General features: G+C 51.5%; 1 protein-coding gene across 2 annotated transcripts in view; it reads left to right on the plus strand.

The window, feature by feature from the left end:
• ABCC1 (ATP binding cassette subfamily C member 1 (ABCC1 blood group)) overlaps nt 1-18,176 on the plus strand; it is a 130,124-nt gene that overhangs the window by 35,928 nt on the left and 76,020 nt on the right. For both annotated transcript variants that reach the window (XM_088017386.1, XM_028117448.2), the window contains exons 2-5: nt 844-1,020; nt 3,696-3,821; nt 8,377-8,514; nt 9,721-9,846. In XM_088017386.1, coding sequence (XP_087873512.1) covers nt 844-1,020; nt 3,696-3,821; nt 8,377-8,514; nt 9,721-9,846 — 567 coding nt within the window. The remainder of the gene's footprint in view (nt 1-843; nt 1,021-3,695; nt 3,822-8,376; nt 8,515-9,720; nt 9,847-18,176) is intronic.

The raw sequence follows: 18,176 nt of genomic DNA on the forward strand, positions 1-18,176 counted from the left end.
ACTTCTCCCTTTACAGAAGTCCTAAACGTTGGCTTTAGTTTATTCTTGGACCGATATACCCGATCTATTTATTATGTCTCTGCTTATCTATTTGGCCCGTTTCTAGTGAAACACGTGCGGGTTCTTTAAAAAGCAATTCAAACAAATTTGTTTCTGAGGCTGGGTAACTTAGTGGGTCACCATAGGGACTTCAGAACCAAATTGTCTGAGTTCGATTTGGGCTCCAGATCTTACCTGCTATGTGATCCTGGAGCAAATCACCAATCCTCTCTGTGCCTTTGCTTACCCTTCTGAAAAAGGGCTGACGGAGCACTCACAGAATTAAGGGGGATAATGCAGATGAAGCACCTAGAATAGAACCTAGCACAGAGGACTACAATTTGGTCGTTATCCATGATGCTGAGGCTGCTAATGGTGGTGATGGCAGTGACCATGATGGTGGTGGTGGTGCTGATGGTGGTGATGGGGGCAAACAAAAAGACTTTCTGAAGTCCTCAGGTGACAAGATGGTAAAGTAGAATGATGCATAATGACAAAAGAACTCTGAAGTTGACAGGGGAATACCCTTCTGGGTTTCTTCAATGGCAGATGCCATCTTTTGTGCGACGGTGAACTTGCCCCAGATCCCAGGACTTAGCTGTTCTGTGAGACAAGACCTACCTTCATGCCTTATTTTTGTTTCATAGTCTTTCTGGCTCCTGATCTTTCCAGTTTGCACGTTCTACCCGAGAGGGCCTCGGGTGTAGGGTCCTGTCTATTTTCTTAACACGGTTTTGATCGCCACACAGACGCCTGTCCCTCCTTGGTGTGGCCTGTTGACCCTGCATCTCTTTCTGTCCTCAGGCGTGGGACGTCACGTGGAACACCAGCAACCCCGACTTCACCAAGTGCTTTCAGAACACGTTCCTCATGTGGGTGCCTTGTTCTTACCTCTGGGTCTGCTTCCCCTTCTACTTCCTCTATCTCTCACGCCATGACCGGGGCTACATTCAGATGACCTATCTCAACAAAACCAAAACTGTAAGTCACTTGGGATTTCCTCGTGGTGGGGGAGGCGGGGTGTGCTTGCGTTGGGGACCGGTGGTTGGTGAAGACCGACATGTTTCTTCTACCCAACCGAGTTCCTTTTTCTAGAAGGCAGACATGACGTCGTGGTTGAAGGCTGAGGCTCTGGTTTTAGACATGGGTGCAGATGCGGGCTGTGCCTCTTCCTAGCTTTATGACCTTGAACACGTGTTTTGACCTCCCTGAGCCCTGGATTCCCCACCATTACAGTGAGCATGCGAGGCTCGACCTTGAAAGATTATCAGGAGATAATCAGGAGGTCTTCCTACCTGGCCCGAGGGTATCCTTTTTATTCCCCCCCCCCAAAAAAAAAAAAAAAAAGTTTTTACCTTGAAACAATTTCAAACTGCGGAAGAGTGGCAAGGAGGATCCCAGGAACTCCCCCCAGCGCTGAATACCTGTTAACTCACAGTCACCAAGTTCTAACATTTTGCCACACTTTTTTATGATTGGCTCTTCCTCTCTCCGTGCACACATATGATTTGTTTTTTCTGAATCATTTGAGAACCAGTAGCATCAGTGTCATCTTTACTTGGCGTGTCTTTTCTCAAAACGGGCATTCTCTTACATGACGACAGCGCAGTTATTAAATTCAGGCAATTTAACGTGGACACGATACTTTTTTAAAAAATCTGTCCATATTTCAATTTTGTCACTTGCCCCAATCCTGTCTTTCCTGGCACTACTCCCCCAGTCCCATTCAAGATCCAGTCTGGATTCATGCATTGCTTTTATTTTTTATTTTTAAAAAAGATTATTTGAGAGAGAGTGAGCGAGCGGGAGGGAGATGGAGAGAGAGAATCTGAAGCAGACTTCATGCTGAGTACGGAGCCCAACGTGGGGCTCCATCTCACCACCCTGAGATCATGACCTGAGCCCAAACCAAGAGTCAGACGCTTCACTGACAGAGCCACGAAAGGTGTCCCTCATGTGGTGCCTTTAGTCCTGCTGTCTCTTGGGAGACTTTAATCTGGAAGAACACCTCACCTTCCTTTGACACTGATGGATTGGAAGAATGGGGACCAGTTGTTTGGAAGGGAGTTGCTCAGCTCGAGCCTGCATGATGTGTCCTCATGATGTGGGTAACGCATGTCCAGTTGGAAAACCACGGAAGAGGTGGTGTCCCTTGGGGGTATTACACCTAGGGTCGTGTGGTGTTCATCGACCCCAGATTGAGGGGGTTCATTTTTTTTTTTTTTTAAGATTTTATTTATTTATTTGAAAGAGAGAGAATGAGAGAGAGCACGTGAGAGAGGGGAGGGTCAGAGGGAGAAGCAGACTCCCCGCTGAGCAGGGAGCCCGATGCGGGACTCGATCCCGGGACTCCAGGATCATGACCCGAGCCAAAGGCAGTCGCTTAACCAACTCAGACACCCAGGCGCCCCTGAGGGGGTTCATTTTGATTGCTAGTCAAAGTGTTGCCTGGTATGTCCACCGTACAGGGACCGTGTCTCCCCTTCAAGAATAAGCTTTCTCAAGGAAGACATGAGGAGAGCAGCTACGTGTCACACTCCTCATTCTACTCGCTCTTCTCCACTTAGCAAGTATCTCACTTCATTTTTAAAGCCATGTTTCCCAAGACTTAGTGCCCCAAAACAGGAAAACCTGAGTGTTTTTACTGAAGCTTTGCCTATAGTGACCCCATCCAGACGTGTCTTGTTCATGCCACACCAAATGCTATCCATTTCCCTATCCTCTCCAGATTTAATGTCTTCCTCTCAGACCTTTGGGAGCACTTTGTACTTTTTTGGGGGGAGCAACATCTCCCTTTAAAATGTAAAACAGATTTTACAAAGAAACAAACAAACAAAAAGCCTTGCTCAGAAAGCCTCCAGTAGCTTTTCACCATAGGGAATAAAATCCTCACCCACCGTGGCCCAGCCTGATCTGGTCCCAGGCTCCTCCTTAGCTATCTACCATACTCATCACTCCTTCTACAGCAACCATAAACCTCTCACACATGTTCCCTACCCCAGGGCCTTTGCACTTCCTGTTCCTTGGAACCAAATTGTTCTTTCCCTCAAATGTCCATATTTGGCTCCTTACCTGTATGTCACCTGATTGCAAGGGCCTTCCCTGACCACCCTGTGTTACGTGTTTTCTTTTTCCTCCTGTCACTTATCACTCTCTGGCATTATCTATTTTTCAGTTTGTTCCTTGCCCATTTTCCCCCCACTAGAATGTCTGCTCCATGAAGGCAGGGACTTTTGTCTGTTTCGTTAATTGTTGTATCCGTGGCACTTTGAAAAGAGTGTGGCCATTAGCAGGTACCCAGTGAATGTTGTTGAATGAATGCTTACCGTGTGAGGTGCCTCATACAAGTGTCCAGTGTAGCAGATGGAGGTAAGCTGTAGATCGAGCTCTTGAATTTTCCGGGGATGGGAAGACCAGGGACCAAACAGTCATGCCCTGGGTGCGTGGTTACAGGCTAGTGTGTGATGGTCCAGAGGGTGGCTCCCCCTACCTAGGCCTTGTCCATGCTCCAGAGGCTATGTGCTGTATCTAAGGACCGCAGCTGATAGTTTAGGGATTGACTGGTCCCTCCTAGGCTGAGCTTTTGGCAGGGGTCTGCTGGGGGAAGTTCCAGTGCCATCCATCTCTTGTAAGACATATATGTCCTTCTCTTCCAGGCCTTGGGATTTTTGCTGTGGATCGTCTGCTGGGCAGACCTCTTCTACTCTTTCTGGGAAAGAAGTTGGGGCAAATTCCTGGCCCCAGTGTTTCTGGTCAGCCCAACCCTCTTGGGCATCACCATGGTAAGTGGGAGCTAGCTGCCAGGCACCGTGGAGGCCAAAATTAGTGGCCAGAGTGTAGAAATGAGAACATCTCACAATAAAAATCCAAAAATCTGGCTTTTCTTGAAAAATTCAAAGACGGCAGCCCCCGCCTCATAGTCTTCTGGAGCAACAGTCAGCCAGAACTGAGAGATGAGTGCAGCCTTTACAGGGGGCATCACTTGGCCGCAGTTTTTCCTGTGCCCTGTTGCCCTCCTTTGCCACTGAGGCTGATGGTGGGCACCATCTTTGTTGTGCCGACTGTGTTCTGTTCTTGTACTGGCTGGCTCAACCATTTATATTAATTGTCTGGGACCTGACGGCCCCTTGAGCTTTCAGCCTCTGGCTTAAGGGCTGGGATGCCAAGCTGAATAGGAAACTATCCTGCCCCACAGGGGTCCATTATTGTGTGGGAAACACAGCCAGGGTAACAGCTTTCTTACAGCTTAAGTCCTTAATGTGTGCCTGGAACCATTCTTGGTGATTTACATGTCTTGAAATTAGAAATTAGAATTCATCTATTCTCAGAACAACCTTGTGCCCCTTTGGCAGGGGAGGAGACTAAGGCATAGAGGCATCAAATGTCCTCAGGGTCATACAGCTAATACATAGCTGAGCGGGAGGGTGGTCGCTGCAGAGGCCATGGTTTTAGCGCCCGCGTGCCACAGTGATGTGCTCGAATTAAGGGCCTTTCCTGCATATGCACCCCATACCTTGGTCCTCGGAGAAACCTGGAAAGTTCTCAGCGAGCCTAGCCCTTGCATGTTAGAGAATGAGGAGGGACACAGGTTCGGGGCACGATGTTTTGAGCTGGGAGAGCAGTGTGTCCAAGGAAGGGCGAGAGGCTGGGGATGAAGGAGTGGTCATCTGTGAAGTAGGAATGTGGAATGGGGCTTTAGGGGGTGGACAGCAGAGGTGACAGAAATTGGGAAAGGCAAGGCAAGTTGGACCCAGACTACGGAGGGCTGTGGATCTTTTTTTTAAGATTTTATTTGAGAGAGAGAGAACATAAGCAGAGGGAGTGGGAGAGGGAGAGGGAGAAGCAGGCTCCCTGCTGAGCAAGGAGCCCGAAGAGGGACTCGATACCAAGATTCTGGAATCATGACCTGAGCCAAAGGCAACTGCTTAACCGACTCAGCTGTCCAGGCGTCCTGTGGGCCGTGAATATTTATTGTACTTGTTAACAGTCCTGATCCCTTTTTTTTTTTTTAAGATTTTTTATTTATTTATTTGAGAGAGAGAGAGAGAATGAGAGAGAGCACGAGAGGGAAGAGGGTCAGAGGGAGAAGCAGACTCCCTGCTGAGCAGGGAGCCCGATGCGGGACTCGATCCTGGGACCCCAGGATCATGACCTGAGCCGAAGGCAGTTGCTTAACCAACTGAGCCACCCAGGCGCCCCAGTCCTGATCCCTTTACATATTAACTCATTTAGGGATTTTTGCTCGTGATTCCTATGTTCATAAATAAGCACGTTGAGACACAGAGAAGTGAAGGAACTGACCCAGGGTCACACAGCCAGTAAGTGGCAGAACCGGCTTCACACCCCAGGGTCTGCTCCACTGTTTGTGGGGTTCTTTGCCAAAACCTGGCTCTCCCTGTGGCCTTTGTTCACCTCTCTGTCCCCATAGCCGGGCACCATGCCTCGCATGTAATAAGCACTCCATAAATGTGTCAAGGGAGTTGGCAAATGAAGAGCTTGACTTTGCTGGCCTGAAATTTGGGCAAGAAGGTGTAAAGGCAGACTGGTTTTGGCTGGAGTGGCTCATGGTTCCTAAATTTTCCCTGTTCCCGGTCTTTTGATTCTTCATTCAGGAGTATGTCTGTGATGCTGGGGACCCAGGTGTGATGAGCTGAGGGTCACCGGGCTTTATGCCATTTGAGGCTCTGGGCTAGCTAAGAGGTGAACTGGCCTGTGAGAGGCTCAGTGTCTCTCTTCCCCTGTGGGCTCCATGACGGAGTGAAGGGTCGGCCCTGCTCTTCATGCCGCAGTGACATTTTCTCTACACCCCCGGGGGCAGGGATATACAGGCACTAGGACTATGGGATGAGAGCAGCCAGCAGATTGCCAGGAATTGGAGATAGGATAGACACAGTTCCTGCCCTCATGGAGCGTATGTCCAGTTGTGCAAACAGGTACTCAACGAATGATTCCCCCAAAAGGCGCAAAGTGTTTGCTCTTGTGCAAAGTGCCACAGGGGTGAAGTTTGGCGAATGTGTTTGGTCTGGGGGCTAGGGAGGAAGGCGTGATGAAGCTGAGGCTAAACGATGAGCATGATGTTAAAAAGTTGAAGAGTCTGGGGGCAGAGGACTGTCCAATTGGAGAGAATAGCATGTACAAAAGTCCTGGGGTCAAAGGGAGAAATGGGGGGGGGTTGGCCTGTGTGGCTGAAGGAGAGGGAGTAAGGAAGGGAGCGGGGACGGCAAGAAGGGCAAAGGCCTGACCCCGTGGGACCTTGAGCTTCAGGGTGAGTGGGTTTGGTTTTGTTTTGTTTTGTTTTACATTCCCAAACGTGGGTTCTAAAATTTTTTCTGTGCCATGGGCCCCTTTCTCCTTTGCCAGTCAGGTCTGAGGATCGTGTTCCTAACATAAATACAAAGGATCGCAAAGGAAACCCAGCATACACACACGTATGAAGATTTTGTGATGACATCCCTGTTTTTACTTGAGGTGTAATTTAGATATGGTGTAAAATTCACTTTTTAAAAAAAAAAGATAAGTTCATGAGTCGTGATAAACCCACACTGTCATGTAACTACCAGCTCCACAGTTGAGATCCAGAACAGTCCCATCCCCCTAAAAAGTTCCCTCGTGCTGCCCCCGCTTTGTGGTCAGCCCCTCCCTCTACACCCCCATCCCCTGGCAGCCGTGGGTGTGTTTTCTGTCCCTATCACTTTGCCTTTTCCAGAATGTCACATGAATGGCACCATGCTGGCTGGGGCTGTGTGACACTGACTTCTCAGACCTGCAGTTCAGCCGCCTTGTGTGTGTCCAGAGGTGTTTTGTTTGTTTGTTTTTAAGTTGCTCTGTGTGTTTGATGGCATGGTTTCACCACACATTGTTTACCCATTGTTCAGGTGCAGGGCCCTGGGTTTGGAAAACCAACTGTATTTAAACACAGTTAGCAAAAGATTAAAAAAAACAAGGGAAAAATATCTGTGCACTTCAAATCAAGATCTACCGAGTAGGAATGCTTCTTAATTTCCAAGTCGTGATGACCGTACGTGATCATGGGAGACATCTTCACCTATATATTTTCAGATATGATTTCTAATGGTGACAGAGCCCCAGGTACTGCTAATGCTGTGCGGTTTATTACCTTCACTCAATGACCGGTGGTGCTGATTTGAGTGAAAGCGAGGATGTAATTGTTCTCCCATCCAAGTTCGCCGACCTCTGGGTTCTAGCCACAGCCTGTCCTTGGACCCCAGGTTAAAACAGGGAGACGTTTGGAGCAAGGGTGTGGCATGTCTGGCTCTACGTATCGAAAAGCCGACTGTAGCCTCTGAGTGGAGAACAGATTGTATTATTGGGGCAAGAGGGGAAGCTGGGAGGCCAGTGGGGGGGCCCATGGGGTCATGCAGTGAGAGGGGAGGGGGCTGGGGCCAGGGGGAGTGGTGGGTAAACTGAGGATCAGTCCTGGTGGCAGAGCCAGTGTGAGCTGCTGATGGATTAAATGTGCAGAGTGAGGGAGATAGGGGGCCCCCCAAGGAGGGTGGATGAAGACAGGTGGATATGCTTCTGGGGAGTAAGGGCAGGTACCGTGGGTGACCTTTAGCTCCTCAGAAGTCTGGCTCATGACCGGCTTTGGGGATGGGCCTCGGGAGGCCAGCTCTGCTTGTCCGGGGAGTGACTGTGACCTTTCTCCTTCTTTGTCTTTCTTTCTCCTCCTCCTCGATTATTTTCTCTCCCTGATCGTTAAGTCATGTGCGAAATGGAGTAAGAGCCTCAGGTATCAGGAATAAAAGAAAATTCCAGCCTCCCCCACCCACCGTCATTCCAATAAAGTTTCCTGCAGATGAGATGTATAAATGTAGGCAGATGACAGAACCTTCATCTCCTTATGAAAGAGACCAGTCTTCACTGTTGCCCAGAGGAGAATAATTAGTCTCTGTCAGGGCTGGGAGTACCTGTAAATGAAGGGTTGGCCCACTGCCTGTTTTTGTAAATAAAGTTTTATTGGCACTCAGCGATGCCCATTCATTCAGGAAAAAGTGTGCCTCTCTCTTGTAAACTGAGCTTCCCTCCGACTCTGCCATCCTGTCCCACATCTATACATAGTCTCCTTAAATTCCCACCCCTTTCACGTTACATGCTATATAGTTAGAGGCTTCGGAGTCTCCGAGGAGGTCAGTGACTTGTCCAGGGTCACCCAGCAAGGGAAGAGCAGGGCTGGTACTGGAGCTGGGTCCTCCTCAGGCTGTTTTTTGGTACTACTGAGCTGAGGGCAGCCCTACTCCAGGCCTGACATCTTCCAGGACTGTGGGGGCCTAGGGCTTGGTCTTCTGACAAATCCTGTTTTGTGCTTCTCTCTTGCAGCTGCTTGCTACCTTTTTGATTCAGCTCGAGAGAAGGAAGGGAGTCCAGTCCTCGGGGATCATGCTCACTTTCTGGCTTGTAGCCCTACTGTGTGCCCTTGCTATCTTGAGATCCAAAATCATGACTGCCTTAAAAGAGGTAAGTGGTGGTCTTATTCCGCATCTTCCCGCAGCGGCCCCTTGGAAGGGATGCTTCCTCCTTCCAGCTTACGTCGCCATGGGAACCAGAGGATGGGTGCTACCTGGGCCCAGCTTCTTAACCAGGGATTTCTCTAGCTTATCCAGCCTTTGTTCTAGAACCTTCTTTCCTCAGGGCTCCACTTATTTATGTAACTTCAGGGGCCCAGGGATGGGAGCCACAGGCAAATGCACACCGCTCTCTGAGCCTCTGGCGGTAGTAAACAGCAAGGCAAGTCAGCTCTAATTACTGTCAGTCTGGAACAGAGATGAGTGGGGAGTGGTGTTTGCAGAGCGGCTGCCCCCGCTGCGGGGCCCGATACCCGTCCCTGTGTTACCTCGGTGCCATCAGCCGCCACTCTGGCTGAGGAGTGGTTCACATTGGCTGCCATACGCCGCTCCCAGGAAATTGGAGGAGCGTGTTTTTTTAGACGCTACCCCGCTGTTCTCTGCCACCTTCAAGCTAGTTGGTATCTTGAACATTTATTGAGCACCTGCAGTGTTCGGTACAGGCGGTCTTTGTACTCAGGGCAGCTGACCTGTATTGAGGTCATGTTCCCAAGGTGCCAGGCAGGGACGAAGTTTTTTTTTTTTTCCCATGAGTAATCCTATTGATGGCTCACAATTATTCTCATGGGGTTTCTGAGCCTCAGCACTAATTAACATTTTGGGCCTGAGACGTCTTTGTCGTAAGGGGCTGTCCTGGCCTTTGTAGGATGTTTCGGGGGTGGGGGGTGGCATCCCAGGCCTCCACCCACTGGGTGTCAGGGGTGGCGCCCAAGTCACGGTGAACAGAAATGTCTCTAGATATTACCGGGTGTCCCCTGGGAGGCAACATCGCCCCCGACTGAGAACCGCTGATCCGTTTATAGAAACTGAAGTGCAGAAAGGTTGAGTGAGCTGGCAACATCGGGGGCCGGTACAAAGAGACAGGCCTTGAATGTGGGCCTGCTTCACTCCCACGCCCGAGCCTCCCCTCAGCACGTGGGCCACCCTCACGGGGTATCGGGGACCGCACCGTGATGTAACCGCCTCTCTCCTGTTGGGGGAGGTAGCTCAGGGCAGGAGAGCTTGTTTCTGGGTCTGCAGCCCGCTCCCCCACCCCGGCCTCTGCAGGCTGCTTTCAAGAAAGTGATCTTCTCTTCCTCCTTCCTCGGCTCACGTTTAGGATGCTGAAATCAACGTGTTTCGCGATGTCACTTTCTACATTTACTTTTCCCTCGTGCTGATGCAGCTTGGGCTGTCCTGTTTCTCGGACCGACCGCCCCTGTTCTCTGAAACCATCCACGACCCCGTAAGTGTGATCAGAGGTGTGTGTGCGCATGCGCGTGTGAGAAAAATATCGCACCGTGCAAGCTCCCGTGGGTTAGACATCTGTTCTGTGCCAATATCGTCCATCTGGGATCTCATTCCATCTTCCCCAAGGGCCCAGAGAGAGGTTGTATCATCATCCCACTCTACAGATGGAAAAATAGAGGCTTAGCTGTGGCTGGGGGGACTTAAGGAGGGAATCGAATTTATAATTGTAAACCGCTGTGTCTTGCAGGCATGTAGGTTTTCTCATTTGATTGCCATAGTGATTTTAGAACGTGAGCAAACATTTAAGTTAGGAAATTTCCCATAAATTCTAACTCTGCAGGGTTTCTAGAAAAATGAGAAGTTCTGGCAGTGTTCGGACCATTATCCCCCACAGTAGCGGTTTGACCTCAGCTGGGGCGCATGGCTACCCATGGCTACTTTACCGCAATCCCCATCGCTCCCTCTTGTGTTATATAGTCTTGCTTCCTTCTTTCACGGTCTGTGCCTGGTGGCCCCTGGGGTATTTGAGTTGGAGACCCTTGGTCTGTTCTGTCCGTTGGAGGCACATGGAGATCCTGTATGTACCCGGGGATTTGAGTGGGTGGGGTGGGGAAACAGCCAGTCTTCCTGCTGATGGAATAAAGGGGGACATAGTCCTTTACCACGGCTGCCTCTGTTCTTCCTCCCTGCTTCCCTCTCTTCCTTCCTCCTTCCCCGTCTCGCCCCTTCTCCCCCTTCTTCCCTCCCTCTTTCCATCCAGTGCCACGTACCAGGCCCCTATCTGGGCACAGGACTGTGACAATGAATAAAGCAGTTCTTGCCCAACTGACGCCTGCGTCGTCATGGGGGTGGGTGGGAGAGGGGCAGACGAACAGTAACCCAGGAGCCAAGTATTATCAGTCAGGTGGCAGTAAATCCTGAGGAGGAGAAGAAAGCCTGGAAAGGAAATTGATATGTTGGTTGAAGGTCATGGGTAGTTTCGAAGTGATAGGAGCCATCAGGGAAGGCCGGCCTCCCTCATGAAACCCTCACTGGAGCGAGGGAGCGAGCTGAGCAGATAGCAAGAGGAAGAGGGGTCCAGGCAGACGGCTGGCAAGTGCAAAGGCCCTGGGGAAGGAGCTGCCATGAAATGTCAGGGGAGCTGCAGGAAAGGCCATTGTGGCTGGAACAGCGAGAGGCCAGAGACGGCTGAGACACGGCATCTCACATGTGGGGACAGTTGCCTGCATTCGCCTGAGCCACTGGATTTTATTCTGAGTGGGAGGGGAAGCTCTGGAGCATTTATTTGACGCTTTTGTTTGTGGTTAGTCAGCTGTTAACCGGGGGAAATTGCAGCAGGAGCAGTTTTCAGCTGCTGTGGTTCTGTTGGGTTTGGCCTGCGCCTCAGCAAAAGGCCGAGGCTGCCTTTGTGGGTGGTGAAGGCACCTGTGGGGAATTGGCGTGGAGGAGGTTGACACTTGCCAACGTGTTTGTTCGAAACCAGTGTCTTGGTGTGCGTACTGAGAGGCCCCAATCTTGGACTTCCCGGCTTAAGGAGGAACGGTGTTGGAGAAATTTGCAGTGTGTGTGCATGCTAGGTGTGTGTGCAGGTTTTTGTATGTGTGCACGCGCATATATTTTTGGTCACATGTTTGCACGAAAATGTGTCTGTGCATATGTGCATTCGTGTGTTCTTACGCATGTGTGTGTGTTTGCGTGTGTATAAAGTTCACAAGGGCAGCGACCATGCCTGGGACACCCATTGGATCCCAGCTCACGCCTGGCACGGAGGAAGGGCTCAGATGTCTATGGCTTGGGGTCTCCTGTGCCTCAGTGTTTGTGTACATGGCCGTGGCCTGTCCCCATCAGGAAACGTTTATTAAACGTCAGGCTGTGCTTTCAAGCTGGAGAGCGCACGCAGAACAAGTCAGACCCACCCAAGTGACTGCAGACCCCGGGTTGCTCTGAGGGTCAGCTGAGCCTGAGAGAAGCTGGCAGGGCGGCCTGGAGCTTGCCTGTAAGACCTGAAAAGCCACCCTCCACAGGGGACGGGGTCTCAGGTGCTCTATGGGGGAGGGAGTTTCTGATTTCTGGTTCCCTCTGGGGATTTGGATAAAGTTCCTTTAGGTTGTTGCCCGGGTGCTCGCAGAGCTGGCTTCTTCATCCCGTTGTGTTTTCTGTGTTCCCAGCAGCCGGGGCCTGGGGCCTGCTCTGCCACACCCGGGGCCTGGGACACCCTGACTCTTGTGCCCAGCCGTTCTTTTTTTCATGAGGAATCTAAGCTTAGAGAAGATGGTCGGCCTGTTAGACCCTAACTTTACGCCCTGGATCTGATGGTGGAAGCAACAGGGTGTCACGGAAGAGGAGCCTCCGGTTGGGGTTGGGTAGACCCTGGGCTCCTTTTAGCCCTTCAGTAGACATTCATTAAGCATCTGTTGGATACTGTGCTTGGTTCTGGGGACACAGCAGGGTGTGAAGTCGATGTAGTTCGTGCCTCGCTACAGTTATCTATGACTCTTTGACAAACCACCTTGAATTTGGTTCCAAAAAACAATAGTTTATTATTAGGTTTCATAGTCCTGGGTGTTGCCCGGGCCAGCTGGAGGCTCCCCCGCGGGGGTCTCTCTGACAGTAGCCACCCTCACTCACGTGTCTGGTGGTTAGCGCTGGTCCCTGGCCCAAGCCTCCGATGGACTTGACAGTCCATGTCTTGGTGGCCTGGGTGACGTCACGGTGGGGCTGCTCACATCTGAGAGTGAGTGTTCCTAGACAGAGAGCCAGGTGGAAGCTGTGTCACCGCTTATGACCCAGTCCCAGACATCCTGTAGTGTCACTCCTGCCACACTCTCTCAGTGGAGGCCATCCCGAAAGTCGGCCTGGGTTCGGGGGGTGGGGACACAGCCCCCACCTCTAGATGGGGAAGAGGTCAGGTCTCGTCATAAGAAGAGCTTGTGGGATGGCACATGATGTCTGGCCGTCTTTGGACAGTGCAGTCTACGGGGTACCCTCAGGAAGCTTGTGGCCTTGCAGGGGACAGCCATCGAGCGGGCGAGCGGACAAACAGCCGTGTAACTCCTGTCGCGAGGAAGCCTGGGAAGCCTGAGAATCAGGGTCTAGGACTTAGATTTGTGACGTCAGGCAAGTCCCTCCTCCTTCAGGACCTCAGTGCCCCCTTCTTGAAAATGGGTTCTGGCCCCATTTGGAGGCTCCATTTGGCGCAGCCCCTTCCCACTGGGATCTGAGGCCTGTGATCAGGGGAGGGACACTGTTAGGTGCTTTCTCTGCCTGTGTCCCCTTCCTCCTCAGGGCTTGCATCACACTGGAGCCCCAGAAATGCGGATTGCCTAGCCCCAGCTGCTCTCCTGAGGTCAGGGCTGTGGTCATCATTGCTTGTCCTCGGAGGGAGCGGTCAGCCATGCCCCCAGGGTGGCCTGGGTCAGGCGGGGCCTCCGCGGGAGCCGGCAGTGCTGGGCTTCTCCGGGCTCTGTCTTGCTGAGTCACCGAAGCCGGCGTCCTCCCCAGCTGGCCCTGTGCCCTTTGCATGACTCAGACGTCTGTTCTGGCCTTGGTTTTTTTGGCGGGGCTGCTCCCCTCTCTCCTCCAGGCCCTGGGCTGCATGGAATCTGGGAGTGGCTGACCAAGCCTCACAGGGCTCTCTTGTGGTTCCTGTCTGGTCCCTGCCAGTGATCCTTCCCGCTTGCTGGTCCCGAGGCTCCTGCTTGGGGTGGGGCGGGCGCAGGAGGGTGTTTCCATTTGCACTTGGAGGTGTCAAGGGCAAATGTGGTCCTAGCGTAGACCCCCCCCCCCCACTTCTCACAGTGGGGTCTTCGGACCAGCTGCATTAGCAGTCCCCAGGTGCTGTTAGAAATGCAGAGTCTTAGGCCAGTTGAGCCCTGCTGGGTCAGAGTCTCGTTTTAACAAGATCCACGGGTGGTTCACGGTTGAAAAGCATTGGTTTAGCACATTCAGGAAAGTCGCGCAGCTCATTTGGCGTAAGAAGTATTTTTAGCCCTGTCCATAAATATGGAATATATTTTCCCCCCGATGTTTTGCTGTGAGCGTATCAAACTCACAGAAAAGTTGAAAGAATGACACAGTGAATACCCATCTACTCACCAGTCCAATTTCACAGTTAACATTTTGCTAACCTTGCTTGATCACGTATCCGGCCGACCGGCCGGCCGGCCGACCGGCTAATTTTTTTTGGTATCTGAAACTTACCTTGAAATCCTTAGTATCCTTCTCCCAAACACTTCACCGTGCAAACCACGAGCTAGAGTTCCGTGTCTGTCTCACGGTTCTGTCTGATTTTCTTAAAGCAGAATTCACATAGTGAAATTCCTGAATCTGAGGCTACCATTTGATGTTTGCTGACAGACGAGTCACCCAAGCCCCTGTTGAGATCTAGAACATTCCAGGGCCCCCAGAAAGTTCCCTGCTGCCCCTCTTGGTCAGTCTGTACCCCGCACAGCCCAGAGGCAGCCAAGGAACTTGGACTGTTTATGAAAGCATCATAAACTCTGTGTTGCAGGCTTTTCTCCTTTATGCTGTTGGTCGTTAGTAAATCGGTGTGGGAGGGGGGCAGGTGGTGCTCGGTGCTCACCCAGACTCCGAGGGCTGAAATGAACAAACCTGACTATTGAGGAGAGGCCTTTGTCCAAGAAATGAGAGGCCATTGGACAGGCCAATAAGGCTGCGCGGGAAGGTGCTCCCGGCAGAGGACCAAGCATGTGCAGAGATCCAGCCATATATAGGAACTTGTGGGTGTTTGGGAAATGCCTGGTCTGCTTGGCGGGGCTGCACGGGCCAAGGAGCCGAGCGTGCAAAATCAAGGGTAGGATTGTGTGTCACCATGAGGACTTGCGATCTTGAGCCGATGGAAGATTCTCAGCGTGGGGAGTGACACGCTCAGGTTGGAGGTGTTTTGGAGGACCCGCCTCCCCCCGCCCCCCCCCCCCCACCGGCTGAAAGGAGGAGGGTGCGTGGGACACAGGGAGGCTGGTGACACAGCCATTCCCATGGTGCAGGTGGGTTAGGAGGGAGGCTGAGCTGCCCGCACAGTGACCCTCTATGGTGTTGTGGTTTTTTTGTTTTTTAACTTAGTCCTTTCGAAGCATCTTGATGAGGCAGGACTGTGAGTCTCCCCTCATTGTACAGATGCGAGTATGGAGGGCCAGAGTGGTGAAGGGTCTTGCCTAGGATCAAAAGCCCTTCTTCTGGGTTAGCACAGCTGAGTGTGCATCACCTGGGAGGCCTGGTAAACCACGGACTGCTGAGCCCCACCCCCAGAGGTTCTGCATCAGTAGGTCTTGGTGGGACCCAAGTCTTTGCTTCTCTAACAACTTCTCAGGCACTGTGGCTGCTGGTGATGGGGGGGCCACATCAGAGCACCCCTGCCCTAAGCTGTGCTACTGTATCACACCCCCCCTTACTGCTGGGCATGAAGGCAGTGCAGAGTGGGAGTTCGCCAGCTGGAAACAACAACAACAAAAAAAGGCAGAAATTAACACCAGAAAAGAGGTGTGGGGACCCCGAGAATGTGTGACAAGAAGGCCAGAGTGCCAAAGGACCCAGACAAGGTCCCCAAACTGCCCAGTGTGAGCTCATGAATGACACATCCTTGAAGAACCAGTGCTTGGGACTCGTGTACCAAATCGGTTTAAGCCACATGGTTTCTGGCCAAATCGGCCAGTGCCAGATACAGATGCCAAGGAATGTAGCTTTCTCTCTATGTTGCGTATATCAGACGTTCTCCTCCCCCTGCCCTTCCTCCATGGCTTGTCTGAATTTTTCTCCTTTCTGAGTGAATGGGGGACCCGTTATTTAAGTCTCCTCCTTCCTGGGACAGGAGTTACTCTGCTCCAGCCTCAGTGGCTGGGAGGCCCCGAGCTGGCAACTTAGAGAATGTTCTGCTTGGTTTCGGTTGAATGGGATGCCCTCTGGGTTCTCATCCAGCACCTGTGCCCTTTGTTTTTCTTCTTCAGTTATCAGTTCTCTACTACTTGAGAATTCGAGTTGTCTGTGATCATATAAGGCCTTCCTTCGACGTCACATAGGGACTTCCAGAAACCAGCTCTCCAACTTAAGAGATTTCCTTCTCTGTGCTGGCAACGCGGGCCGTCTCTCCGTGTGACATCTCTCAGTGTGATGTGGCTTCTCGTAATATGAAAATCCCTGTTTGGACGCCAAGGAGGGAGGAGGCGAATTGGACAAAGCTCTTGGAGCGTGCAAATTAGAAACTGTGAAATGTTTTTGTTAATAATGCGATCTCATTGCGTTTGCTGGGAGAATTTTCTTGCCACAGCTGGGATTTTTCCTGGCCAGAGTAAGGATTAATCTTTTCCCTCTGGGCTATCGTTTCTTAGGGTCTCAGGGGTATGACTCCATTTGTATCTAGGAGGGTGGGATGCCTTCGATTCCGCAGTCAAAAGGTTGCTTCCTTCCTGCCCGGGGCTGGAGTTGCCAGATTTTGAGAGAATGCCAGGATTTGGGGACCTCTCCTGTGTGCATGTGCTTAACATCCTGCTGTTTGCACCGTGTCTCCTTGCAAATGAGAAAAAAATGTACCACGTGTGGGTGGATGAATTTGGGCACGGCCCTGCCTCCTTCAGGCTGATGCAGCCCCTCACAGGCATAGGACTTGGCGGTCTTGTTGAGCTGGACACGGGCTGCATCTCAGCCCCCAGCTGCCCCTCTGCTGGGCATCTCTGTGCAGAGTTTGTAACTCGCACAGAGATGCTCCATGTCGATGCCAAGACTGAAAGAAGACCGGGTTTGGAGGCAAAGGGCCGTCATTTAAGCTCTGGTTTCTGCCTTAGTGACCCGTTTCAGGGTGTTGTGAGCTCTGATGTGAGCAGAGCTTAACCAGCTTTCTCTGTAAAGAGCCAGACAGTAAATGTTTCTGGCTTTGTGGACCCCGTAGCTTGTGTTGCAACTACTCACCTCAGCCGTCGTGGCTCAAAAGCAGACAATATGTAAAAGTAGATGGTATGTAAACGAGCGGGCATCACTGTGTGCCAGTCACACCTTATTGACAAGCCGCCAGCCTGTGGGCCTTTCTTTGCCAACCCTTGTGTAAAGCACCTGGGACGGTGCTCGGTGTGTCGTGGGGTTGCGAGAAATAGAAGACGTTATTATTCTGTTTCGGATTTTGGCATTAATACTCTTAATACCGTTTCTTCCAGCTTTCACTCTGTGTCAGGTACTATTCTAAGGAATCTTATAACATGCTTCATCTCATTTAATCTCCGCACCAGGTAACTTGGCCAAGGTCCCACAGCTGGTAAGTGGCAGGACTGGGATTCAGAGCCTCCCTTTGATCTCCTTGCTGTTTGCTGCCTCACGCATAAGCAGGCCCCCGGCCCCCATCCCTCTCTGGCACTTTCATTTCTCTTCTTTGTTGTGACTCTCCCATTGATACTTAAATATTTATTCCCATCGGTTTGCTAATTGTCCATCTCCCCCTCCCCCGGTGGGAAGTGGTATCAGGTGGGGACCTTGCCTTCTTGTCTCATGCATAGCTCTGTCCCCAGCCCTTAGCTACCTCCTGGCATCTAAGCAGGCCCTCCCTAAATATTTGCTCAAGAAATAAATGAGTTCATTGTCAGCTGTGCCCCACCTTCTTCCGTTTCCCCTTCCCCACTGGAACCCCACCTTTTCACACTGGGGTGGAATTGGGCTACAGTTGAGGTCCATTTGAAATTGACCTGATAACCCACCCACCACCAGCCTCCAGAGCAAATGCCCCTGCCTCCCCCTCGAATAATGTTGCCACCCTGGGTTGGGAAAGTTCCAGCTTACAACACAGTCCCATGGACTCATTTCACTTGTCCCTCCTCATAGTCGTGTGAGGTAGGCTGAGCACCCAGACACACACCGCTCCCATCTCCCAGATTCGAAAACCTAGGCTTTGAGGTGGAGGGACTTGCCCAGGTCATTCAGCGAGAAAATGGCATCCCTGGGATGTGAACCCTGGCTCCAGAGTCTGAACTTACCTGCTTTAGGTTGGTTTGGAACACAGGTCTTTGAGGCAAACAGCGTCTGATTTCCTTATTAAAAATGTCCTGAGGCCAGGGCCCCAGCCCAGAGGCACTGATTTAAGCTGGTCTGGGGTGGGACCCTGGCCCACCCATGTTCAGCAAGCTCCCCTGGTTGGACTCTGGTGCAGGCAGGGCTGGGAACCTCCTCACAACCTCCTGTGGCCCCAGAGTGGAGCCCAGTGGTTTTGGGCCCAGGATGCATGTTTGTGTCACTGGCGAAGCTTTTCGTTTAACCTTTTATGATGGAAGCTTCCCCCATATGTATGGAAGTAGCAGCGTATAATAGACTGCCACAGACTCTTTCTTT

The sequence above is a fragment of the Eumetopias jubatus genome, unplaced genomic scaffold (assembly GCF_037043125.1).
Source record: "Eumetopias jubatus isolate StellerSeaLion01/CBP00866 unplaced genomic scaffold, mEumJub1_p1.0 scaffold_12, whole genome shotgun sequence".
Lineage (NCBI taxonomy): Eukaryota > Metazoa > Chordata > Mammalia > Carnivora > Otariidae > Eumetopias > Eumetopias jubatus.